Raw genomic sequence first — 27,823 nt, 5'->3', positions numbered from 1 at the left:
ATATTAGGCATATATGGTGCTTCGCTCCTGATGAAACAAATCCTTAGACTCTGGGAACTTTTATGAATGAGAAAACAAATTTGGGGAGGCTGTATCTCTTGCTAAAAGTCACACAGGTGACTCAAACCTAGATAGGTCTGACTCCAGGTGGGTTCTTTCTACCTCATCAAGCTCCAAAGTGGAAGGCAGAGGGAAACATGAAGCCTACAGGGGTCCCAGGAAAGCCCCTCTGAGGGTGAGATCTGGGTGCTGTGAGTCCCCCAGGCTTCCTCACCCTTAGGGCTACTGACGATGTTTGCGCTGAGTGAAGATGGGCTCTTGCTCAGGAGGACATCCTCTTCGCCAGCTGAATTCAGAGCGTCCACTTTCTTCACATCTCCTCCTGGAACCCTGGGCTCGGAGAGGTCGTCCCCCTGGGGTGTGAGTGGTTTACGCTGACAGAGAGCCGGGTCTCTTGGTACCAAAAAAGCACTAGGGTCAAAACTTTCACGAGGAAATTTAACAATTTTCTGTGATTTTATCCATCGGCCGTTTACAAACTGAAATCGTTTAAGGTGAATAATCTGGAGAAGCAAAGGCAGAAAAAAATTACATTAAAGGGTTCAGAAGATACAAAATTACATTTAAAACCCCAAGTCTGGGGGCGCCTGGGTGGCTCAGTGGGTTAAGCCGCTGCCTTCGGCTCAGGTCATGATCTCAGGGTCCTGGGATCGAGCCCCGCATCGGGCTCTCTGCTCAGCGGGGAGCCTGCTTCCCTCTCTCTCTCTCTCTGCCTGTCTCTCTGCCTACTTGTGATCTCTGTCTGTCAAATAAATAAATAAAATCTTTAAAAAATAAAAAAAAAAAAAAAAAAAAAAAAAAAAAAAAAAAAAATAAAACCCCAAGTCTGGGGCACCCTGGCTCAGTGGGTTACAGCCTCTGCCTTCGGCTTGGGTCGTGATCTCAGGGTCCTGGGATCGAGCCCCACATCAGGCTCTCTGCTCTGCAGCGAGTCTGCTTCCTCCTCTCTCTCTCTCTCAGTTATCAGTGGGGCTACTGGCCTTTAGATACATAGCTAACATGACAATCTCCATATTTCATACCCTGTGCATATCCTAAATTCTCCCCAAATTTCTGCAACATCGTAAGGGCCCATATTTGCATGTCTTCCCTTGCTTCCTAGGCCTGTGACCCAAACTGACGTTTCCCTTTTTCAAGCATCAGAGAAGACCCCATCACAAATATACTTCTGTCATGAAGACAAAAGACTATACTAAATGTTTTGAAGAAAAATGGATGAAACTTACCCAATCTCCAGTAGGAGGCCTCTCATTTCTTACCATATCCTTTAGTTATTACCAGGGAGTTTCACTGTCCTAAAAAGCATAAGAATCTCCCTTTTCCTTTGTGGCTTTGCTTTTCTTTTTCAAGAGCAACAAATTCCTCTAATCTTACACAGTTTATTATACAACCTAGTGTGGGCACAATCTTTTGAGTGGCTACCTCTACCCTAAATGTTAGTTAATGCTAACAATTTATTGTCTATATAAAGAGAAGCCCTTCCATATACTGGCATATGGATCTACAGAAGCCCAACAAACTCTCAATGTAACATATATTCTTTAAATATATGTCTTTAAAGACATCAAAAACATAGTTTTTATATAAATGCCTTTACTGCATATGTTCTATGTGATTATTATACACGTATATATAATTATCAAAACTCCTCAAACTGGGGGTGCCTGGGTGGCTCAGTCATTAAGCATCTGCTTCAGCTCAGGTCATGATCCCAGGGTCCTAGGATTGAGCCCCACATTGCTTCTCCCTCTCCTACATCCCCTGCTTGTATTCCCTCTCTCAATGTGTCTCTGTCAAATAAATAAATAAAATCTTTAAAAAACCCACAAAACTTCCCAAACTAGACATTTAAAATCTATGCATTTAATTTCATGCTAATTACACCTCAGTTAAAAATGAACTTTCTCCCTTCCCACCTACCTCTCCCAAGCCTCCCCCCTGCCCTTTTCCTCTCTTCCCAGAGTTCCCAACACTGGAGCTAGCTAATTTATGTTATTAATTTCCTGTTCCATCTTTTCCTCTGAAGTTGTTCTGGTCCAAGGAAAGAAAACCCACATTTGCAGACTCACAGAGTGGTAGGAAGAAGACATGAAGAAAAAAATACACACAAGGTCTGGTTAAAATATACCGGTGCCTTACAGTCACATTTGATATACTTCCATCCTTAAGGAAAAACACTTCCTTAAATGGATGTGAAGATCTGGCACTTCAAACTCTCCTGACAAGCAACAGAAGCATCTTCTCTATGAGGCAAAAGGCAGAAGTAGTAAATGACACGTACAAGAAGACACAGGCCCCAGTGCACCTGTGTGCTTGTGCTGTGGCCAGGCGACCAAACACAGTGGGACCGGAGATCGGGCTCAGCTGCTCTTCTAGGGAAGGGCCTAAGCTTCTCTCTCTACACCCAGAAGTGCTTTCACCTTCTCCTGAAGTTCGAATTCACCAGGAGGCACAACCTGCGGCGTTAATTCACCAGGAGGCACAACCTGCGGCGTTTCTCACATACTACATGGAACTATAGTTAATGATCTGTTTGACTTCTCTCTCCTTCTAGTCTGTATGCTCCTTCATAGCAGGAACTGGCAGTAATAATATGTGCAGAACAATTAATCTGGGTGCAACACATAAACCTTGCATAGCCAAAGTGTTTTGAACACTGTCACAGGAAAGGTCTTTTTATTCTCTAAAGTCATAAAATTCCTATTTGTGCATGACTTCCTTCCTTTATGCCAGGCTCCTGTGCTCTCAGAGGTAGGGCTGTAACATACCAGGATGGGGGGAAGCCTCCAGAGATCCAGCTTCTTGGTTGCCAAGCAGTGGGTCTTACACTTGGAACAGTAGTACATCTCATTTTCCCCTAGCTCCTCCTCACTGGTGAAAGCACGGAGACAGCTGTCCAGGTTGATGGGCTCAGCTTGTGCTCGCCGACTCTGTTCCACACTTTCATGCTCATCGACAACCTGCAGATGGAGGGGACAAAAGGAATGGCAGAAGGGGTGGGAGGGAAGAAGGGAGTTTAAAATGGTCCCATGGCTAGGCATCATCTGTTAGGTGACTGATTTTCATTTTATTCTACATGAGGAGAAAGAAAACATGACTCAAATGAGTCTGAGCAAATGCAGTGTTTGTACATTTACTTCCAAAATCACATCAATAACGTCCTGGATCAAATTTCTATTTATATGACCTTAACAGCTTTTCTTGAATATTCTCTGAACTCTTCAAGATGACAAAAACAAAGAATTGCCTGTTTGTTTTACAATTTTTTAATTATAATGATGTATTTTATCTAAAACAGTATCATTTCAACATGTGATCAATACAAGAATTATTGATGACATATTTTAGAGTCTTTTTTACTAAGTCTTTGGAATCTACAATCCTCAACTTAAATCAGGCACCTCTAAGTGTTCAACAGCCATATGCGACCAGTAGCTACTGCACCTCTATTTTACAATTTTGAAATCCTAAAACAGCTTACATGTGCGCTCACCCTCAAACCAGGGGTGTTTAAGTTAAGCCATTCATTTTCAACCAGAAAGACATTATTAGCAGACTGCAGGCTTTACAGAGGCTAGGAGAAATATCACTGGAACACAAATGTCAGATCTGGATTAGATCAGAAAGGGTACAGAAAAACTCACCATAGAAGGGAACATATGAGAACATGAAACCCCACAGGATAGAACTCATTTGCATACTGGTGCCATGTCATATAGTTATCAGAATACCAAGTGTATCATCTGTCTCCTGCCTCCTGGGGCCTTTTTCTCTAAGACAGCAATAAAGAGATGGCAATAAAAGCAAAAGCAGTCTCAAAAAGTGCTGAACTTTGTTGAGAAGGCCCTTACTACCTGCCCAAACCTCTCTGGTCATATTAACCAGCACACTAGGTTCTGGAGTGAGAAAGACATACATGTAAGAGAGAGAGCGGAGGTGGACAGGTGTGCAAGTATGTGCGTTGGAGGTAGTGTGGGATCAGGAAGAAGGAGAGGAGGAGGTACCTAGAATGCAACAGAAAAGGAAGAATTTTGCCCTCTTCCATTCTTGGTAGCCACTTACAGCAACCCAGAACCACAGCGGGTGACACATAGCATCAGGACTACAAGTGCTACTGTGAGACTTCATACAGTGATCTTTTCATCCCAAGTCTGGACACCAAGTCCAACAATAGGTGTGTCTCTTTCTGCAAAGGGCACACACGTGTCCATTTACCGAACTTATTACTCACCCCATCCAGAGGTAAATTTGTTCTCTTTGCCTGAGGCAACTTCCCTTCTATTTTCCTTCCTGAATTTATGATGGGAATACTGAGCTCCCTAGCTTACAATCTGGCATGGCTCAGGACATTCGGTTTACAAGAGGTTGCCATGTGTGACTTTTTCCCTACACGAGAGAATAGCTTAGTCACAGGCTGTCAAATGCTGGGGCTGACCATGCAGTTAATGGTTTCAGCATTGCATCACCAGCCATTTCTAAAGATCTATAAAAAGAGGAACTTAGAAAAAAGTTTTTTTCTTCCAGAATGAGAAATCTGGCTACTGACTTCTTTTCTGATACTAACTTTCATCATCTTTAGAGCTCGTCATTCGAGAAAAACTGACATGCTTCAAAAGAAAATATGTTGCATCATGGTTGCTAGAATCAGAGTAGAAAAACAGTAATACTCTTTTCTCTTAGCTGGTGAAACATTATCTCTATCAGGGATGCTTTATGGACAACCACAAATTGCAGAAGCTAGTAATGAATATTGATCTTTATTTGTTATATTTCTTATGGAACACACAGGCTACTGGAGACAGGGGGGACACAGGCTGATTAAAAAAAACCCCAATATCAATAAAATTTCCCTAAATGACAAAGATTCCCTTTTTACCTCTTGGGATCCATTCCCAGATCCTCTACCACTATTCGAATAATTTAAATCCCTCACTGGCACCCTCTTTCTTCTTCTGCTTGAAAGCTCATCCTTAACACAAAACATAAAGAATAAAGTCATGGCTTCCTCACATGATAAGACTATTAGAAAGAGGGAGACATAAGAAGCTATCTAGTTGAACTACCTAATGAGGAATGTGAAGTCTAAACAAGTGAAAAAGAAAAAGACTAAGAGCAATTACCTTTTTTCCTGTTTACCAAATAAAACATTTACAAAGAAATTTTGGAAAAGATGGAAAATATAAAAAGGCAGGGAACCTTTTATATTCTTTTATTTATTTGTTTATTTATTTATTTATTTTAAAGATTTTATTTATTTATTTGACAGACAGAGATCACAAGTAGTCAGAGAGGCAGGAGGTTTTGGGGGAGCAGGCTCCTTGCTGAGCGGAGAGCCTGATGTGGGGCTCAACCCCAGGACGAGATCATGACCTGAGCCAAAGGTGGAAGTTTAACCAACTGAGCCACCCAGGCGCCCCTTCTTTTACTTTTTTTAAAATGTAGGGTCCATGCTCAGCGTGAAGCTCAATGCAGGGCTTGAACCGAGATCATAATCTGAGCCGAAACTAAGAGTGGGACGCTTAGCTAACTCAGCCACCCAGGTACCGCCCCCTTTTATACAGATATATTTTATAAAGATTTATTTATTTATTTAGAGAGACAGAGAGTGTGTGAGGGGGGAGGGGCAGAGGGAAAGGGAAAGAAAGAGTCTCATCTCAAGGTACCCTGTCCCCTTTTATATTCCCTTTTTAAAAAAATTTATTTATCGGGGCGCCTGGGTGGCTCAGTGGGTTAGAGCCTCTGCCTTCGGCTCAGGTCGTGGTCTCGGGGTCCTGGGATCGAGCCCCGCGTCGGGCTCTCTGCTCGGCAGGGAGCCTGCCTCCCCCCCTCTCTCTGCCTGCCTCTCTGCCTACTTGTGATTTCTGTCTGTCAAATAAATAAATTAAAAAAAAAAAAAAAAAACCTTTAAAAAAATTTATTTATTTATTTACTCGACAGAGAGAGATCACAAGTAGACAGAGAGGCAGGCAGAGAGAGAGGGGGAAGCAGACTCCCCACTTAGCAGAGAGCCCGATGGGGGGCTCGATCCCAGGACCCCGAGATTACGACCTGAGCCGAAGGCAGAGGCTTAACCCACTGAGCCACCCAGGCGCCCCCCCCTTTTATATTCTTAATACAAAGATAAACACTGTCAAAATACTGGCAGATTTTCTTCTGTCCTTTTCCTAAATAGTATTCCTTTACATCAAATAGATTTTTCAGTATATGCAATTTTATACCTTGCTTTAAAAAAAAAAAAAAAAACCATGACATTGTTAAGTATCTTCCCATATATGACAGTAAAAAAATCCCTGGTAATGGGATACCTGGGTAGCCTGCTAAGCACCCAATTCTTCGTTTCAGCTCAGGTCATGATCTCAGGGTCATGAGACTGAGCCCCATGCAGGGTTCTGAGGTTGGCGTGGAGTCTGCTTGAGACTCTCTCTCCCTCTCCTTCATATACTTGCTCTCTCTCAAATAAATACATCTTTTAAATACCACCCCCTCCAGAACTCCTGGTAATCACTGTTTTCAATGACTGTATAATATTTTATCCAGCTAGTACACTATGCTTTATTTAGCCATTCCTGTAATGTGGGACAAATACAAGTTGTTTAAAATTTTCCTACTATTCTAAAAAATATTAGATGAAGAATCTGTCAGCAAATTACAGAGTATTTCCCTAGAATCAATTCCTAGAATCACTGGGATAAAATATATGGGTAAAATGTCAATTTAAACCAAGGGATCTCCTTTGTCTACGTGACTCTCCAAGCACACGCAGAAATCATGGGTAGGAAGAGAAGTTATAAAGAAAGAAATTAGTCATGTGGCCCCAGTCCCTAACAAGGCAGGATATCTCAACAGCAAGTTGGTTTCCGTGGTATCCTAAGAGCATCACTGAAAGTGGAAATAGGGTGAGACTGAACAGGTCACGCAGGCCCTTCTTTCTAAAAGCAGGATGTCCTCTAGAGTTTTTCAGATTGTACACTGGAAATTTCCATCAAGAGCCACATAAATGTAAAAGCCACTACAATTCTTCACACGATTCTGTTCCTTTTACTTCTCCATCAGATTCGTTATATTTCTATCCAAAAGCTACCTAGCCAAATTACCCTTCAAATGATACTTGGCAAACATTTTTAGGAATGGAGTTAGTATTGTTTTTGAAGTATTATTTTCCAAATTTAAAAACTGCTCTGCCAGTAGAGGAATGTCAAGTGTAAGAATAGCCATTGAGATGTTCTCTTAGGTGTCCAGTCTTGAGACATTCAATCTTTTCCCTAAAATTCTTCTGACCACTATGCCCACTAAGAACCTCTAGCCCTGGGATGCCTCTGAGCTAAGTAACAGTGGTTATCAAATGTGGCAGCTTCAATAATAATTAATAAACAGGCAGAGAAAGATTTTTTGCTTGGTATGTGATGGCCAAACAATACAACATCTTAATTATACCCAGAGTTTCCAGATTTACTTATTATTAGTATTTTTGAAATATAAGGCCCCAATACAATTAACTCCAGAAGTGGGAAAACTGAAACATCCACGTAACCATGCCAGTATATTAAGTGCTATAGAGAATACCAACGAATATTCTTCTGATTCATGATTTAGATCATCTAAAACAGAAATGGCATAATACAGTTAAATTGGGAAAATGTTCACAAATCACAATCACCATCTTATGGTGGCCCTGAATACTTACCCTTTCCTGTGATGTTTGATAGCGGAGGTGAAGAGCTGTGGGGTCCCAATCCACAGCAATATAGGCATTTCCAATGAAAGCTCTGTCTTCCCCACAATCAATTTTACAGCCTCTGCAAAATCTAAAGGGAGGAAAATGATCTACTGAAGGATGGAGTCATTATGAAAGAATCTAAATTTTCGTTATCAGAAATATTCTCCCTTTCTTTCTTGGGTTCACAGTCTGTCATGGGCCTCTAACTTAAGACTGGTCAATGCATGAATATACATTAATATAATTATTATTATTTCAGGGAAGCATGCTTATCACTTCTCAAGTCTCTTTTTTCAGTGCAGTGGACAGCCATTTTTAATCCATATGAGAGGACTTTATGACAAATAAATGACATGGGAATTGGACATTTGAGATAATACACTTGTAAGAAAATTCTAAATTTAGTTATTTAATGCTCTGAGGTAGGATAACTCATCAGATATAACAATCCCTATTTCCTTGTTCATAAAGTGGCACGTTAAATAAATGCATATAAAGTTTTATGGGAGGGGAGGGACCATGACAAAGCCAAGGTTTCAGTGCTATTTAGGTTGTTTGCTAAGTCTATTACAGTTCTCTGAAGGCTGACTTCGGTACTCAGGTATTTTCTAAGCTGCAACAGTAATGACCAATCAATCTCCATAATTCTTCTAAAAGTAAAAAACAGACTTCCAGGGAAGTCTAGTAAGGAGACTATGTTCTACTGGGTTCAGAACTGCTAAACTGATTTGTATTTAAGGAGCAGAAAGTATAAAATAATAAATGTTGATCATAAACTATGAATTCGATGAGGAGCACAGAGTGTACAGAACCAGCTAAGGCTCAAGAGCAAAACTAAGCTATAGACCTCATAATAAGGAAAAGACCAGTAAAAAATTCCCAAGTTTATTTTAAGCTTCTCATTATTCAGTATTACTTCCAAAAACTGGAAAACTTTTAAGAAAGGTATAGTATCTCAAGTTGCAATTCTACTAAAATTTTTCCTTTGCAGAAGATCACTTTACCTATACCATGGGCACCAAGCACAGGAGTTCCCATCTTTCTGCACAACTCGTAGAGTGAAGGGATATTGATAGCCCATACTGTCATCACTGAAACAGAACATAAACCAGAGTATAAAAAACATTTCTGATTTGAGGTCTCAAATCCTTTTCATTTTCTCTTGAAGTAACCCAAGGCAGGGACATCTATCATAGCAGTAGGCTCATGACGATGGTTCGATCCTGGTTATCTTAACCCTTTAGCAGCAGCCCTGTACCAACCACACTCAGGGCTCCCACGCTGTATCCCTGCATACAGAAGGGCAGACAGACTAGATTGCCAGATGTCTCTAATAAGACAGTCCATGTGGTCCACGCAAATTTTATAAGAACAGCAAATTATGAAATCAAATACCAATTATGCTTCAGTTCTAATTCTATCATAAGATTTAACTCACATTAAACTAAAATAATTACATCTTTTCATGACAAGAGCATTGACATAGCACAGAAGGCTGAAAGGTCGTAATTTTTTTTTTTAAAGATTTTAATTATTTGACAGAGAGAGAAAGAAAGAGAGAATGCAAGCAGAGGGAGTAGCAGGCAGAGGGAGAAGCAGGCTCCCCACAGAGCAGGGGGAGCCCGATGTGGGACTTTTGGGTTATGACCTAAGCCGAAGGCAGTCGCCTCACCAACTGAGCCACACAGGCACCCCCATAATGGTTTTTTAGAAGAGCTGACTAACCATATATTTATAAGCTTTCTTTTGATGTGGTACGAGAGGCACTCTTCTTCCCTGCTTTAACTACTCAAAGCTATAAGGTACATAACATTTTTAGAGTAATGTCTTTTAGCTGCAAGAGAGCCTTGAATTCTCCAACTTAAAAAAAAATTTATTCATCCTTTCCCCAATAAGAAGCAATGAAGGACAGCATCTCTGGCAATTGGTACTGGCTACCACGTGGTTGCCAAAGATAATGAAACCACGATAAGGAATTTACGACCTCCAAAAATCTCAGTTCCAAATATCCTGCTTTGCAACGACCATCTCCTATCCTTTTACATCACTTACTCAAGTATTACTACTTTAACAATTCTTTGGCCAAACAGAACTTTCTTTTTTATTTACTTCTTATTTATGTATATTTTTTAAAGATTTTATTTATTAGAGAGCATGTGCCTGAGAGCAAGAGTGAGGGGCAAAGGAAGAGGGAGAAGCAGACTCCCTGCTGAGCAGAGTGCCTGATGTGGGGCATGACCCCGGGATCATGACCTGGACCCAAGGCAAATGCTTAAGTGACTAAGTCACCCAGGCCCCCAGGGACCGAAGAGAAATTCCTTATCACTGTCTTCAAATCCTCACTTTTCTTCTTGTCCACTGTCCCTCAAAATATTCTTTTATACAGATCCTCAATTCTAGGAATTTGTCCCTCTAATGTAAACATGCAAACTTACCGACATTAACGCTCACAAAAATGGAGTACTAGATGATGAAACCCCAGGTATCTGTCACCCAGCTATAATCATCATCAACTCTTGGGCACTTTTATTTCATCTATACCCTTACCTACCTCCATAAGATTCTTTTATTCCATTAAAAAAAAAAAAAACTATGCTAAAATATACATAAAATTTACCATTTGACCATTTTAAAGTATACAATTCAGTAGCATCAAATACATTCACAATGTTGTGCAACCATCACCACTATTCATCTCAGGAATTTTTCATCTTCTGAAAGAGAACTCTGTACCCATCAAGCAATAATTCCCCTACAGCTCTTCTCCCAAATCTTGGTAACCTCTAATCGACTTTCTGTCTATGAATTTCCTACTTGAGATATCTTATAAAAGTTAAATCACACAGTATTTGTCCTTTTGTGTCTGGCTTATTTCACTTAGTATAACGTTTCCAAGGTACATCTATGCTGTAGTGTGTACGGGAACTTCATTTCTTTTTATGGTTGGCGAATCCTCCACTGTATGGTACACCACATTTTGTTTATCCATTTGTCTGTTTATGAACATTTGGGCTGTTTCTACCTCTTGGTTATTGTGACCCATTAATTATTTTTGAAGGGAATTAGAGGCATTTTATCATTTTCATTAATATTTCAGTGTGCTATCTTTAAAAGGTCAACTCTTACTATCTTTTTTATTGCTCGTAGAAGCACTTTTTTCTTACCTATTCTAACCTCCATGCCTTCATCTACACTATTCCACTAAAACAGCTTTTGCAAAGGTCACCAGACTGCCATTTTATCAAGTCCAGTGGTCAGTTCCCAGTCCCCTTCTCAGTCTCTCTGCAGCACTCAAAATTGACCAGATCTTCCTTTAAACACTTCTTCACTTAACTTCTGGGACACGACCTACTCTTGATTTTCTTCTTATATTACTTGCTGTTCCTTCTCAATCTCTTTTGTTGTCCTTTTTCAACCTCTAAACGTTGGAAGGGATCAGGAATTAGATTGTGGGTGTCTTCTCTAATTTTTACTCCCTAATGATACCATCTGGTCTCAAGGCTTTAAATATCAACTATTTGCTGATGACACCTATGTTTCTATCTCTAGCAAAGGACACTTAATTCTATTTCCTACTTGAAAATATAACCTACATCTTGAATTTAACTTGATTCCTGTCATCTCTTGCCCAAACATACTCCTTTCTCAGTTTTTCCATTCATTAAGTGTTAACACCATTCACAAACAAGTCCAAGGCTGAAAACCAAGCTTGGATTTCTCTTTCCCTCATAGTCCATATCTAATTCATTAGCAAACCCTGGGAAAAGTCCTCATTTGGAAGTCCTTCAATTCAGTCAGGCTTTTGCTTCAAATTTAATCTTGTCCTACTGTCATTTTGTTTTTTGTTTTTTAAAGATTTTATTTATTTATTTGACAGAGATCACAAGTAGGCAGAGAGCCAGGCAGAGAGACGGGGGAGGCAAGCTCCCTGCGGAGCAGAGAGCCCGATTCGGCCTCAATCCCAGGACCCTGGGATCATGACCTGAGCCGAAGGCAGAAGTTTTAACCCACTGAGCCACCCAGGTGCCCTGCCTACTGTTGTTTTTACTAAGCACAACATTCCTCAACTAAATTCTTTATTATTTGCAGTTTTCCCTTAAGATTTATCCTTAAGCCTTACCCTAGTCATCAAAAAAACCCCATACCATAACCTATCAGCAAAGAGAACTTCTATTCAGTTAACACAGAAGCTGAGATCTCACTTGCACTAAGACAAGATAATAAACAGCAGTTCAGTTCAGATCTAAGTAATGCATCATGATCCCAACAATTATTACAAATAAATATATTTAGGAATCCAACAGAACACTGGTAGGAGGAATGGAAAGAAAACAGAAGATGTTTGTTTTCTTTACCTAAGACTTATGATATTATTCTGTGTTAAACTGACATAGTATGGAAACAATCTAACTGAATCATTTGTTATGGCATGGGAATTTTTTAGGGTACATATATAGAAATGCACATTAGAGGATACAAATTTCCTGGTGAATTCATAGTCTCTAGTTTTGCAGTAACAGATGTCAAGGATATTACCTGAAGGATTTAAAGCATTAGCAGGAGAGATTTTAGGTAAGAGATTAGAGAATGAAAGGATTTTTTGACACTAGAATGTCTAGGTGATGAAAGGAAGCTGTATAGTCTCCTATTCAAAAGATCAAACCAAATGGTTGAATAGACTTGTTCAACAAGTGATTAACATAACATGGAGTTCACAGAAATTCTTCTTCTTCTTGAGTTTGGAAACCACAGGTCTAGGCTGATCCCCTAAACTCACCAATCCTGAGCATGGTTACTGGCTTCCTGAGGTGGGAGTGGGCTGGCTAATCGAGACACTTGAATCCAAACCGCATCATACAAGTCCTTCTTCCGGGTATGCACGGTACATGGAACAATCAATGGCATTCCAAAGAGGCTGGGGCGATTCTTCTGAGATGAAAGGAAATACAGTTCTGTCCTCATCTGTATGTACAAACAAAAGAGAAGGCTGAGAAGAGAGGCCTTTGATTCCTCCTTTTCATTCTTCTAAGACTGCCAGTAACAGACATCGTTATCATTTTCAAATTAGTACTATCACACCTCCCCTTATTGATAGAACCATTTTTTATTAATATGAAGAGACTGGTGATTTAAAGTGGAGTCACTAAAAGGTTGACGTATTGCCAGTTTCAGAGCTGTTGTCTATCAGAGATTTTCAGCATTTAATATTTTCAAACTAGTTTTCTCTGATAAATATTTCTCACACATACTGAATCATACATAAAAACTAGTGATAGTTTCAGAGCTCAAGGCTTTTAAAAGCAATTAAAATCCTTTCTCATGAAGTATGCCAGTAAACCAAAACTCCCTCAAAATGCAATTTTCTAGTAAGGCGTTGATAGCTGCTGTTACAGCATAATTCTCAAACTTTTGGAAAGGTACAAAACCCAGCCACTTAATGTTATAAAAACTTATGCATCTTCCTAAAAGTAGCTGAGTGACTTTAGTCTTTTTTTTTTAATTACATGATAAAAGGTACACTTTAAAAATATTTGCTTTTAGTAAGTAAAGGAGAGTTTTATGATATTCCTTAATATAGAGATACTACAAAGAAGTAGCTTGGAAATAGCTGCTTAATAAAACAAAAGTTTAATGTAATAGAAAGGTTAGCTAGAGTTCAGGATTACTGAAAAAAACTACCTAGCGGGTGGCTGGGTGATGGACACTGGGGAGGATATGTGCTATGATGAGTGCTGTGAATTGTTTAAGACTGATGATTCATAGACCTGTGCCCCTGACACAAATAATACATTATATGTTAATTTTTTTTAAAAAGCTGCCTAGCACTTACGACATTTAATTCTTATTTATTTGACAGACAGAGATCACAAGTAGGCAGAGAGGCAGGCAGAGAGAGAAGGAAGCAGGCTCCCTGCTGAGCAGAGAGCCCAATGTGGGGCTTGATCCCAGGACTATGGGATCATGACCTGAACCAAAGGCAGAGGCTTTAACCCACTGAGCCACCCAGGCGCCCCAGGGCATTTAATTCTTTAAGTATGGTCTCTGTGTAGTACTTACAGAAGCTAAATCAACAACTTAGAAACTTACTAAAGTTTATCTAGTTTCTAGGGGAAAAGACTTGCATCTCAGATTCTCAAGCATTTTATCTTGCCATTATTTATTTTTTTTAAGTAAAAGTTTTCAAAAGATTTTATTTTACTTTTTATTTTATTTATTTATTTGACAGAGGGAAATAGCACAAGCAGAGAGAGCGGCAGGCAGAGGGAGAAGAACAACAAAACTCCCGGCTGAGCAGGGAGCCTGATGCAGGGCTCGATCCCAGGACTCTGGGATCATGACCCGAGATAAAGGCAGCCACTTAACTGACTGAGCCACCTAGGTGCCCCTAAAGGATTTTCTTTTTAAACAATCTCTACACCCAAAGTGGGGCTCAAATTTACAACCCTGAGATCAAGAGTCGCATGTGCCACCAAATGAGCCAGACAGGCACCCCTTGCCACTATTTATTTAAGCTTATTAGTTAAATAGATGATACTAAGACCACATTTCATGTGTTGATGTTTTTAGAAGACTCAGAGAAATGTGGATAAATTCAGAACTATTTTAGAATTCGAAGTTTTAAAAACCTAAAAACGGGGATGTCTGGGTGGCTCAGTTGGTTAAGCCTCTGCTTTTGGCTCAGGTCATGATCCCAGGGTCCTGGGATCAAGTGCCGCATCGGGCTCCTTGATTCAGCAGGGAGCCTGCTTCTCTCTCTGCCTCTGCCTGCCGCTCTGCCTGCTTGTGTTCTCCCTCTCCCTCTCTCTCTCTGACAAATAAATAAATAACATCTTAAAAAAAAATTTAAAAAATTAAAAAAATAGAAACCCAAAAACGTAGATTAGTTCTTCTCTACTTGAACTTCCACTATTCTTCCACTCTCAACAGATGACTTACTTAACTAAATAAGACTAAATGAGATCAGGGGCGCCTGGGTGGCTTAGTGGGTTAAAGCCGCTGCCTTTAGCTCAGGTCATGATCTCGGGGTCCTGGAATCGAGTCCGGCATCGGGCTCTCTGCTCAGCGGGGAGCCTGCTTCCTCCTCTCTCTCTGCCTGCCTCTCTGTCTACGTGTGATCTCTCTCTGTCAAATAAATAAAATCTTTAAAAAAAAAAAAAAAAGACTAAATGAGATCAGCTAAGCAATGATCTCTTTCCTCTACTCTTCTCAGTTTAACTCTTTTCTAAACCCACACAAAAATGTCATCCTCTTGAGGATAACTTCTCCCAATACCTTACAGAGATTCTGCTCAGTTTCCCCTGGGATAACGCTCCCACTTTCCTACACCAGAAATTCTCCTTTTGCTCTCTCCTAACAACTTTTCCTCTCAGCTGAAATAACTCATTTGACCTAACTATGCAAAGAACTTCCTCATTTTTTTACTAGGTTACACTGTGAAACTGTAGTTTTCACTTTTTGACTTCTCTAGCCCATGTAAACTACTTTTTTTCTTTTAAATTGACTTGCCCTTTAGCTGTCATGTCAATACTATTTTTCTATTTCTCCCTTTATTTTTTGAATATTGCTTATGTTGCCTTGCCTTATTCCTTTTCTTTTTGTACCTTGTAGAAGGGAATAGAAAAAAAAAAACCTACTTTCAAAGTAATTCAACCATGATAGCAATAAGGTCTGAAAGAAAGTGGCAGGGAAAATGAAGAAATGGTAAATTCAAGTACTTAAGTACTTTGAAAGAAGAAATTAAAGGGCATAGTGATGTATGAATATACGGTTAGAAGAAAAGGGGGGAAAAACCTAAGTACACTCCCAGCCATTAGCTTTAGCATGGAAGAATAATGTTGCCTTTCACAAAAATGATAGGAAAAGGAACCTGACTTGAGACAGACAGATGGTAAAATCAAATTTAGGCATTCCCAAAGCAGCTGTCTAGATCATGAAGGTAACTGGAAACAGGAAACTAGTTAAATATGAAAATTAAGAGCTGACAATGTGGCTTTATGGCCCAATAATTATGAAAACCTGTACATAATGCTTTAGCATTTACCAAGCAATTATGTAACATATACATGATAATTGAAGAGAGATGTTTTCCAAGAAAGACTGAAAAAAAAGTACATCAGAGTTCTTAACTTATGACCTGATAACATTTGGTAAAAAAGGGAAATACATGGATCAATTATTTTAGCTGATGGGACCAGTTGGAGCCATGCTTAAAGACAATTCCAAGTCATAAATGGATCCTTTCTCTGTCTACTCATACAATCCTGGTCCACAGAATGTTATCCATGTGGTCAGAAACTCACTTTAAGTCAAGAGTTACTAATTCAAAAGGGACGAAAAGTACATTTTTAAAGAATTATCAGAAAGCAAACAGCTATATAATTAACACTCAGGTCATGACCCAATACAGCTAGCACTCTAAAAGCTTCCTTCTGCTTTCTCTGAATCCAAATTCTTACTTCCTTCTAAAGTCAGCAGTTTTGGGGCACCTCGGTTGCTCAGTCGGTTAAATGTCTGACTCTTGATTTTGGCTCAGGTCATGGTCTCAGGGTCGTGAGATTGAGCCCCACGTCGGGCTGTGCACTGGGTGTAGAGCCTGCTTGGGATTTTCTCTCCCTCTCCCTCTATCCCTCTGGCCCTGCTCTTGCACTTTCTCTATTAAATAAGTAAAAAAAGAGAAAGTTTACAATTTTTCTGCATTTTATGGTAGTCAATTATTCTTTGCTTTTTAAATTTTGTAGTCTATGCATAAAAGATAGTCGATTTCATTTTCCCTGTTTCTGAAGTTTTTGTTTTTTAAAAAATCATGTAATTTATATTTGTGTCTGGTTTCTTTCCCACAACATTATGTTTATGATGTTTCATTTATGTTGAATGTAACTCTTAAGTCCATTCATTTTCATTGCTGTACAATATTCTATTACATGAATATGTCTCAACTTGTTATCCCTTCCACTACTAATGGATATATATATATATATATATATATAAAATATATATATTTAAGATTTATTTATTTTAGAGAGAAAGAGCAAGAGCAAGCGAGGGTGAGTAGGGTGAGGGGCAGAGGGAGATGGAGAGAATCTCAAGCAGACTCACCTCTGAGTTTGCAGTCCAATGCAGGGCTCAATTTCATGACCCTGAGGTCATGACCTGAGCTGAAATCAAGAGTCCAATGCTTAACCAACTGAGACACCCAGGTGCCCCAACTAATGGACATTTAATGTTTTCATTTTTCTTTTTAGCTTTGGGCTATTACAGATAATGCTGTTACCTGAATGAATATTCTTGTATATATCTCCTGGTATACATGTCTGCTTTTAAATGCTTACTGCTTAACCAACTGAGCCACCCAGGCGTCCCTAAAAGAGCTGTATTAATTTATACTTTTAATAACAGTATGAGAGTCCTTGTTACTCAAATATCCTTACCAATGCCATCAACCTGTTTAATCTTAGCTTTTCTGGTGGGTATGCACTGATATGCAATGTGACTTTAATTTGCATTCCCCTGGTTTGTAGTGTGGCTGATCACTTTTTGATATGGTCACTGGCTATCTGAATATCCTTTCTGTGATACTTACTGTGAAGTATCAACCATTTTTTATGGAACTGCTTTTTTCTTAATAATTTATGTAAGTCCTTTGTATTTTCTGGATTGAGCCCTTTGGCAGTTATAGGCATTACAAACATCTTCTACTCCAAGGCTTGCCTTTTTACTCTCTTAATAGTGTCTTCTGATGAAACTAAAGTTCTTAATTTTAATGATATCCAATTTGTTAATCTTTTCCTTTACGGTTAGTGCTTTTTATACCCTATTTAAGCAGCCTTTCCCTACATCAAGGTCATGAATGTATTTACCTTTATTATCTTCTGGGCATTGTTTTATTGTTTTGCTTTCATATTTAGTTCTATAGCCTACCTGGAATTGAACACGATGTAGTGAGAGAGACTGAGGAAACTGTCTTTCTCTCATTGATCTTCAATGCCATCTTTGTCATAAATCAAGTGTTCATACGTTTGTGAACCTGATTCTGGGCTCTCTATTCCAGTTCACTGGTCTACTTGTCTTTTCTCACACCAAAATCACAATGTCTTAAGTACTGTAGTGTTATAAAATTACAGTATCTGGCAGCTCAATTCCTCATGCTTTATTTTTCTTCAAGAATATTTTGGTGCTTTGTACTTCTACTTTTTTTTTTTTTTTTTTTAAAGTAAGCTCTACGCCCAACATGGGGCTTAAACTCAAGACCCCAAGATCAAGAGCTGCATGCTCTACCGACTAAGCCAGCTAGGCACCCCTGTACTTCGATTTTAGATTCAGCTTATCGGGTTATACATATACAATCATCTACACACAGAGTTAGACTTTTCATTGAGATTGTGCGTTGAATCTGTAGGTCAGTTTGTGGAGAACTGGTATCTTTGAAATATTGGGTCTTCTAATCCATGAACATGGTCTAGTCCTTCAAATATTTGAGTCTTAAAATTTTTGTCAATATTTTATTTATTGTTTCCCATATAGATGCCTTATATGTCTATCGTAGTTTATTTCTAGGTACTTAAATTTTTTTCATACTATGACAAACGATGTCTGTAGTGGACTGAATGGTGGCTCCCCAAAAGATATGTCTACGTCCTAACTCCCCTGAACTTGTGAATGTGACCCTATTTGGCAAAATAGTTTTTGCAAATGTAATTAAGTTGAGGCTCTTGAGGTTGAGAAGTCCTCACATCTGGATTATCTGGATGGCCTCTCAATCTAATGACAAGTGTTCTTATCAGTAAATCTTATTAGTGAAAAGCAAAGGGAGAAGGAGAAGACCATGCAAAGAAGGAGGCACAGATTGGAGTTATGAGCTAAGAAATGCCTACGGAAGCTGGAAAAGACAAGGAAGGATTCTTCCCTAAAGCCTTTGGAGGGAGCATGGCCCTGTTGATTTCAGATACCTTGATTTTAGACTTCCAGCCTTTAGAACTATGTATGAAAGAATAAATTTCCGTTGCTTTAATAACCAAATTTGTGCTAATTTTTTATAGCAGTCCTAGGAAACAACTTGTTTTATCCAAGAACATCCTTGTTTCTCTCCAACCAACCAACCAATCTCCACAGGCATCCACACTAACGTGGCGGAGAAGGTGTACATGTATTTGTAACATAGGAGACAGAAACCGTTAAAAGAAAGTAGTGTTCTGATGTACCAGCTATCCTCTTGCTGTTTAATATGAGTGAAGAATGTCATTTCATACACAGGTCAGCATGTGTGATACCAAATCCTGGCTCTAATCACATACAATATCATCATAATACATTGAAAGTGAACACAGCGAAGATGCTCCAAAGACAGAAAGTGGCTATGTTTCACAAATGACACTGGCAAGACCAGCAATAACTTGTCTAACATTAAACTAACCATTTTTCGGTGGACTGCAATGATGTAGCCTGTAAAGGAATTGTCAGGAAGAGATGGCATATGACCATTCACCATTCCATTTGTGAAGTTCTTCTCAGTTCCACATGGCACAACAGTGTTTGGCATTCCATTGGGTATGAATATTGGTCGGGGCAAGTCCCCATTGGTGGTTAGAGTGAACATTCCATTTGTAGATGGAGAAGAGGAGAAATCTACAAATTCAAAGATAAGTACAGCATCATAAGCCTCTGGTGCCTTCACCTTTGCTCTTTTCTCAAATAATGTGGGGACCCAGACCAATGTAGTAGATTCCCTTTTAGCAAAGGATGGGGAGAAACCATAATTCAAATAGTAATTCTAGATTGGAAGATTTTAATTTCAGATTCTACTTCTATAACTCACATTTAAGACTAAGTAACAAACCAAGAGTAACTGCTGGAAAGTTTTCTGAAAAGTTTAAGTAAAATTTTTCAAAAAACCTCGATCAGCACCATATTGTGGCATGCAAACAGTTCTCTCTTATCTTCTTCTTCCTCTACAAATTCATTTCTCTATTCTCTTAAAAATGTTTAGTTGAATACAGTAGTCTCTAGCTAGATGTTGCCTTTTTTGTAATCTTTTTAATAAAGTACTTTATTTTTTCAGAGCCACTTTATGTATACAGCAAACTAAAGAGGAAGGGTACACAGATTTCCCATATGCCCTTTGTTCCCACAAATGCAAAGCCTTCCCCATTAGCAACACCTCACTAGCCAAAGGGATGTATTTGTTACAAACAATGATGAAAAATACTTTTTAAATTTAAATTAAATTAAAAATGCATTTGTTTCAGTCTCAACAGTGCTCAACACTCCATGTGACTAGTGGATATTCTATTGGATGGAAAAGATTATAGGACAAACAATATTATATGGTCAAAAAGACTAAGATAACCATATCAAATCACATGCAGTATTAAATAAACAGTAATTCTTTTTTTATTTCCCATCCCAACCCTAAAACAGATTCTTTTTCAGTTGTGTTTATGGTTTTATTTTCTGAAAGTACACATCTCTTACACCATCTATTGCCATGTTAGTGTCAGATAAAAAGAATTAAGAAATCTGAATTCCAGTGGAAGATTTAGTTAACCATCTACCTGTCACTTGTATTGCCTGAATTTTAGGCTCTTCATCCAAAAAATGAGGAATTTGAGCCAAATGATCATCAAGGTTTCCATCAGGCTCCAAAGTTCTTTTGCCCAAATATCCTTAGCTCAAACAAATAGAAGCTTTTAGGCCAATACTTAAAGCTAAAATCACAAGAGGGAGCTCTAGTTCTATCTTACCTGTCTGTATTGGACTAGAAGCTGAAATTGGAGATCCAGGAATGGGGATTTCAAATGCACACAAAAACCCACTCACTGAGAGCCGTACTTTTTGGTTGTCCTGAGGGAAATTCTACAGAAAAAAAAGGTAAGATGAGAAGGGGAAAATTTTCAGATAAATGGAAAATCATTCTCTCTGATACATGCAAGCTAATGTTTTAGATGCTTTGACCAATAAAACAAACAAAAAGACAATCATTCTTCTCAAACAACTAAAAGATGAAAGCTTGATCAACTGGCTGAAAACTAACCTTACTGACAAAACCATTATCCCTTTCCATAAGAAACAAGTATGTTGTGCATAACTGGCTCCTTAAGATTGGTCCTTCATTTCAAGCATCTAAACCCCAAACTCAGGGGTGCCTGGGTGGCTCAGTGGGTTAAGCCACTGCTTTCAGCTCAGGTCATGATCCCAGGGTCCTGGGATTGAGTCCCACATCAGGCTCTCTGCTCAGCAGGGAGCCTGCTTCCTCCTCCTTCTCTCTGCCTGCCTCTCTGCCTACATGTAATATCTCTCTGTCAAATAAATAAATAAAATCTTTAAAAAAAAAAAATAAATAAACCCCAAACTCAGAGAGCTCTCACCTTTGCTTTACACATGACAAAAACATTAATTAGGTGAGTTCGTTAAGAAAGCCCAAAGATAAATGTTAATAATACTAATGGTAGGAGCTCAATTCAGGGTAGGCAACATACTTATTTTATTGAAAAATGTTTTAAGCTTATTTTATTTAAATCCAATTGGTTGGGCACCTGGGTGGTTCAGTCAGTTAAGCGTCTGCCTTTTACTCAGGTCATGGTCTTGGAGTCCCAGGATCATGTCCTACATTGGGCTCCCTGCTCAGCAGGGAGTCTGCTTCTCCCTCTGCTCTTCAACTCCCCTCTCTAGCTTCCTCTTTCTTAAATCATGAATAAAATCTTGCAGTAAAAAAACAAACAAATACATTCAATTAGTTAGCATACAGTGTAGCATTAGTTTTAGATGCAGAGTTTAGTTATTCATCCACTGTGCATTATATCACAGGTCTTCCTAACGCTCGATACCCAGTTACGCCACTCCCACCCACCTATATTTATTTATTTTTTTGAGTTTTTTTTTTTTTTCTTGAAAGATTTTATTTGACTGAGAGATCACAAGTAGGTAGAGAAGCAGGCAGAGAGGTGGGGGAAGCAGGCTTTCCACTGAGCAGAGATCCTGACTCAGGGCTCAATCCTAGGACCCTGAGGATCATGATCTGAGCCGAAGGCAGAGGCCCAACCCGCTGAGCCACCCAGGTGCCCCTGTTTCAAGTTTTTATTTATTTATTTATTTAAAATTTTTATTTATTTGACAGACAGAGATCACAAGCAGACAGAGAGGCAGGCAGAGAGAGAGGGGGAAGCAGGCTCCCTTCTGAGTGGAGAGCCCGATGTGGGGCTCGATCCCAGGACCCTGAGATCATGACCTGAGTCGAAGGCAGAGGCTTTAACCCACTGAGCCACCCAGGGGCCCCTCAAGTTTTTATTTAAATTCTAGTTTGTTAACATATGGTGTATATTAGTTTTAGGCAATATATATATTATATATGTAGGCAATATATATATATATCCACATTATATATAATATATTTATTAAATTGCTTATTTTTTCCAGCTGGTATGCAGAAAGAACTGATTTATGTCATTTGCCTTTCCTCCCTAACTTAGTGTATTGAAAGGCCAGGTGTATCCAGGTGTATATATTAATAAATAAATAAGAAAAGAACACATTTATAACTATGTATTTTAACCTAGAAAGAATTCTAGTGAGCATGGTAATATAGGAGGACCATAAAGTGTAGCAGCAGTAGTCACTAGGGTTCTATACTGCAGTGACATAGCTAGATTACTCCATTTGGATAGCACTGGACTTACATGTTTCTCTTTTTTAAAAATGCCACTACCATTATTACTTTTTTAGGCTGGTAGATAACCCTTTTTAAAATTTCTGGAATGGGAAGCTTGAGAAATTTTATTCAGTCTCTGTTGCATTTTAGTATCTCCTTCAGACATTAATTGACCAAACTGTGATTTTTTTCTTAATTTATAAGATTTTATTTATCTGAGAGAGCGAGAGCAGAGAGAAAAGCAGAGGAAGAGGGAACAGACTCCCTACTGAGCAAGGAGATGGCCTCGGAGTTTGATCCCAAGACCCCGAGATCATGACCTAAGCTAAAATCAAGAGTTAGCCACCCAAGTGACTGAGCCATCCAGGTGCCCCGAGAAAACTATGATCTTGGAAGGATGGAATCAAAGTTTTCTTAAAAAGAACAGTTAATATTACCTTTATGTTGGAACCATGTACTTCTGCCAGAAGGATTTGTTCTGATTTAAGCCCACAGAGATCGCTCAGCTGTTTTTTTAAACCTGTGTATTTTTCATCCATATTCAGTCGTAGTCCATATCGTACAGGGGTAGTACCATCCAGCTTAATAACTAGTAAAGGAAAACATCTTTTATCAGTAAAATACAGGTTTCACTGAAAGCTTTCCTATGTGTGTGTGTGTGAGAGACTTGGAAATGGCAAATATTTCAGTCTAGAATTTTTTTAAAAAGATGTTATTTATTATTTATTTGAGAGAGAGAGACACACACACAGAACATGAGCAGGGGGAAGAACAGAGGGAAAGACAGAAGCAGACCCTCTGCTGAGCAGTGAGCCCAGAGTGGGGCTCGATCCCAGGACCCTGGGATCATGACCTGAGCTGAAGGTAGACTCTTAACCGACTAAGCCACCCAGGTGCCCCTCAGTCTAAAATTTTTATTTTATATGTAAATTACAATAGATGGTACTTAGGGATGATGCTGAGTGCAATCACTATTTTTTGATGGTCATCTGCTATAGAAATGTGAATGGCCCTGCAAGATTTTAAAGAGTTTCTGGCATGTTTGAAACTAATAGAGGAATCGATGGGTACAAGGTTTGGACCCCTATTCCAGGTCTTTCAAACCACAAATTATTCTTAAAATTAGATTGCTAGGTTATAACATGCTGGCCAATTTTTATGAAAATGCATTATAAAGAAATGACTATACTTACAAACTCAGGTTACCTGAATAAGGTAAAAGACATTGAAGTTAAGTAATTTTTCAGAACTTTGTGACCTACCTGTTATTTCTAAGTGCATATAACTGTCCATTGGTAGTGGCAAAGACAAAAAATTGAAAGGGTCAAATCGGACACTTATATGCCCACATGTCTTGCATCTGACTTGGGACCTCAGCTGCCCATGGAACAAATCTACAACAATTGATCTATTCCTTCTCAGATGGTTGTCCCAGGCCTAGCAAGGAAAAAAATCAGAGAACTTTTTTTTTCTAAAATTCAAAAGATAATTATTTCTACACAAATTCAAATAAACTGGCTAAATCTATTAGGTTTAAATGTCAAGAATATAATCCTCTGAAGCTAATGTAACATTGTATATCAACTATACTCCAATAAAAAAAATAATCCTTAGTCTTCATTTGTATTGCATGGAGCACTGGGTATGGTGCATAAACAATGAATTTTGGAACACTGAAAAAAAAATTAAATTAAAAAAAATATGGAAGCTTTCTGCCTGTAAATTTACAGTACAGATATGTAATTTAAAATGTACCATCTACTGAGATAGTACAGAAAACCAGTTCTTGAATGGACTTTGATTCTTTTTGTTCAACCTACATATTAAATACAGATGGGAGATCCTATTTTTTTTGTTCTTACCATGGTGACAACGGTGAGTATTAAAGTTCTCTGTCCATTAAAGGTAGATAAAATATGCCTATTGGTGACTATACACATTATTTTAGCGAGTAAGGGGACTCCCAAGTTCTACTGAATGATTATTCCTACATTTTTTTCCCAAAAGTTTACAATGTAAAAAGGCAACATTCTAAAACTTGCATTAAAGATGCTTTGTTTTGGTGTTACTGAGTAAGAATTAAACAGAGAAATATAAATTCCTTCACTTTCACAGTAAAATTCTAATCACAGAATAGTTTAATTAAATTAAATGTTAATAGTTTAACTAGCATTTCAGTTCTGTGACACGTTTGTGACCAGAGCATCTGATCCTTTGCTTACACTAGAAATTCAAAACCGACAAACCTCTGCAGCTACTTCCCAGTCTGGTCGGCCATCGCTGTCCTTCAATTCCACATATGGCTTCTCATGGACTCGGTTGAGATCTTCATGAAGACCATCCAAGAGAAAAGCCAGAAGTTCTTGGGAATCTTGCTGCTGGAACCCATTAAACCTGGGAGCATATTTTGCTATGGTCCACTATAAATATAACAGGAATCAAACTCATTATGAACATGCCCCATAATTCATTCAGCGGCATTATGAGAAGATAAATAATATTTAGTCTGCATTGATTTCAGCAAATATATTTTGAATAATCATGCAATCTTTCTAGTCTTAATCTCAAATGACAAGGAAAAAAAGGTATTTTGGCCAATACTGTGTTCCAGTTCAGTATCATATAAGCAAATAGTTAGGTACACAGATATTATTTAAGACACACAGGACAGAAATACTAAAATAGCATTTGCTCTCATTGAAAAAGTATTTTCTTTTATGGTTAACTTTTCTAGTCTTGTATCCTAACTTTTATTATTGGAGGCAGAATAGCCCGTTTAAATGTGAGGACTTACTTACTAGCTTATAATCTTGGGCAAGCTATTTAACTGCCCTGGGCCTTAGTTTCCTAAGCCATAAAATGAGGATAATAGTATTGCTTTATTATTTTAGGACTATTCAGAAGATTAACTGAGTTAATACACATAAAGTAATTAGAGTAATGCTTGGAAGTGGTTAAGAAGTCACATTTTTAGCTATAATGATTATTTGTATCCATGGACTTCAGTAATTACATTCTTTCTGGCTCCTATTTTTAATTAATTTATTTTTTAATTTGGCTCTACGCCCAGTGTGGAGCCCAATGTGGGACTTAAACTCCATCACCCTGAGGTCAAGACCTGAGCTGAGATCAAGAGTTGGATGCTTAATCCACTGAGCCACCCAGGCATCCCTCTTGCTGCTTTTTAAAATTCTATAGATGGGGGGGCCTGGATGGCTCAGTTGGTTAAGTGTCTGCCTTTGGCTCAAGTTATGATCCCAGGGTCTTTGGATCGAGCCCAGGGAGCCTGCTTTTCCTTCTCCCTCTGCTTGCCGCTTTCCCCTGCTTGTGCTCTCTGGCTCTCTCTCCCTCTGTGTCAAATAAATAAATAAAATCTTTAAAAAAATTCTATAGATAGAACTAATTACCTTAGTAACATTAAAAAGTGTACTGAGTATCATTTATTAGGCTCAGAGGTATACCTATACCTTGCAGTTAGAATACTACTAACAGTAAAGGACTAACAAAGGAAGATTTCCTATGTATACAAGATATTTGATAAATTAGTAAACTGAATGACAACCCAAATGTAGACTATGACTTCGATCATTTCCTAATACTACATCTATAGCAGTATTTTGTATACATCTGAACAAGTAAAAGCATCTGACATCCAGTTTATTCTCATGAAAGATCTAAAACATATTAGTTAAACTAAAACTAAAAAGCTAAACATAAAAAGCATGTAGAAAAAAATCAGTTACTTAAACAACTGCTTAGGACTTAATACTTCAGTATTATTTTAATCTGCTTACCCGAAGCTTTAATGGGGCAACATTCTTCTGAGTTCCACTCCAAAGTTCCTGTACTAAATCCCCATAGCATTTAGCCATATGGCCCTTCATACCAATAGGATTTGTCCTAGAAGTTTGAGAGGAAAATTTGTTGCCAAACATTCTCATAAATCACGATCCCATGGGGAAAGAAATGTCTAGCATCTATTTTTCTCACAAATTTCTTTTTAAAATGAGATAAGTATCCCTTACCCCTTATTTCATATTAAATAGGGAAAATAAGACTTTTCTCCCCCAGGGTTTAGAAGAGGAGATTTAAGTGACAATGGGTTCATATCAAAGTCATAAAAGAGGGCAATGAACCACGAAATATTACCTGTTGAGTTCATAAAGATGTCTCCCTGAGATAAAATACTGCGTCAGTGGCTGTGTGTTACTAACACACTGGATGCTTGAGTTCATGAAGCAAGTGTTTCCCAAGTTACTCAGACCGGTGGCTCCTTTTTCTGTGGGAACTAGAATAAACAATATAAGAAGGAAGCCTAACTATAGAAAAATGTCACAGGCAGACCAAACAGTTACTTGTATTTGATGCAATGATTTTTATAATGTTTTTTAATCAGCTAAATGGAGCTAATACTTCTTTATCCGGTCTTGGAATGCTGAAGTAGAGGTTTTTCACAGAGTATCACTGGCGATCATGGTAATCTAAGCTCATTTGTGATCTAAAATTAGCTATGATTCTCTTTAATTGCTATGATAGATTTTTACAATTCAAACAATTCTCTCCCAGTATTATGTCTTTAAAAATATATATAAATTATGTAATTGCCAAGGTTAGAAAAAAAATGTGATGCTCCAGGAAAGAAAAAGGGGTTCTAATCATTTTTGAACTAGAAAGCCAAAAGTTGTTAACACTTCAATAGTTTAGTAATTTTAAGATAATTTCTTTAGAAATAATTAACCAGAGACTTACCCTTGTGTCTATCTATTTTACTACTGTTTGCTATAAATGACATTTCCTCAGGCCAACTCATATCTTTGTTGCGAACTGGAAAGACAGAGAAAGGAATGTGTTAATTTCTTACCCATTCAAATCAATTGCTTCTGTCTTTTTTTTTTTTAAAGAAAGATTTTTATTTCTAAATCAGAAACTGAAAAAAATTGAGCTAATTTTAATAACTGATTCTGAAACCATTCTAACTCTTTATACTGGGGGCTTTATAGTCACTTGATTCGAATTCAATGGTAAGCTATTCCCTCAACTGCCTACCTGAATCAAAATTATACTCAAACATCTATAGAAGTAATTAAAGCTCTTAAACTGAATGCATAAGAATTATCACAATTCCTTCTTAAATTATGACAACTGTCAGAGTAATTTATTTTAATACAAAGGCAGCCTGCAATGTTTCCAAAAATCTGGAAAGGAAAAAATATGTTTTAAATTTTCACTGACATGCCCATGCCAATGTGTAGATCTATGTGTGAGTATACAAGTAAGTTCTGTTGGTGAGTGACCAGTGTTGATGATTAATGAAAGCCTCTGCCACTAGCTATGCCAGAGAGTTAGTTTTCTTACTCAAACTCAAGAGGTAGCTTGAAATTTTGTAAACTTATAACCGAATTCAC

The 27,823-nt window shown here is 38.2% G+C and overlaps 1 protein-coding gene across 3 annotated transcripts in view; it reads right to left on the bottom strand.

The window, feature by feature from the left end:
* The window catches only part of USP32 (ubiquitin specific peptidase 32), a 238,765-nt gene that overhangs the window by 4,564 nt on the left and 206,378 nt on the right, over nt 1–27,823 (bottom strand). For all 3 annotated transcript variants that reach the window (XM_045070181.1, XM_045070182.1, XM_004747234.3), the window contains exons 19-31: nt 27,168–27,242; nt 26,568–26,706; nt 26,213–26,318; nt 24,665–24,838; nt 23,681–23,855; nt 22,856–23,007; nt 20,515–20,626; nt 19,188–19,399; nt 12,555–12,739; nt 8,782–8,868; nt 7,745–7,865; nt 2,829–3,020; nt 275–563 (exon numbers count right to left, since the gene is read on the bottom strand). In XM_045070181.1, coding sequence (XP_044926116.1) covers nt 275–563; nt 2,829–3,020; nt 7,745–7,865; nt 8,782–8,868; nt 12,555–12,739; nt 19,188–19,399; nt 20,515–20,626; nt 22,856–23,007; nt 23,681–23,855; nt 24,665–24,838; nt 26,213–26,318; nt 26,568–26,706; nt 27,168–27,242 — 2,019 coding nt within the window. The remainder of the gene's footprint in view (nt 1–274; nt 564–2,828; nt 3,021–7,744; nt 7,866–8,781; nt 8,869–12,554; nt 12,740–19,187; nt 19,400–20,514; nt 20,627–22,855; nt 23,008–23,680; nt 23,856–24,664; nt 24,839–26,212; nt 26,319–26,567; nt 26,707–27,167; nt 27,243–27,823) is intronic.

The sequence above is a fragment of the Mustela putorius genome, unplaced genomic scaffold (genome assembly GCF_011764305.1).
Source record: "Mustela putorius furo isolate JIRA1106 unplaced genomic scaffold, ASM1176430v1.1 tig00003962_pilon_pilon_pilon, whole genome shotgun sequence".
In the NCBI taxonomy this organism is placed as follows: domain Eukaryota; kingdom Metazoa; phylum Chordata; class Mammalia; order Carnivora; family Mustelidae; genus Mustela; species Mustela putorius.
Note: the sequence above shows the minus strand (reverse complement) of the source record. Positions and strands in the feature narration are given on the sequence as shown.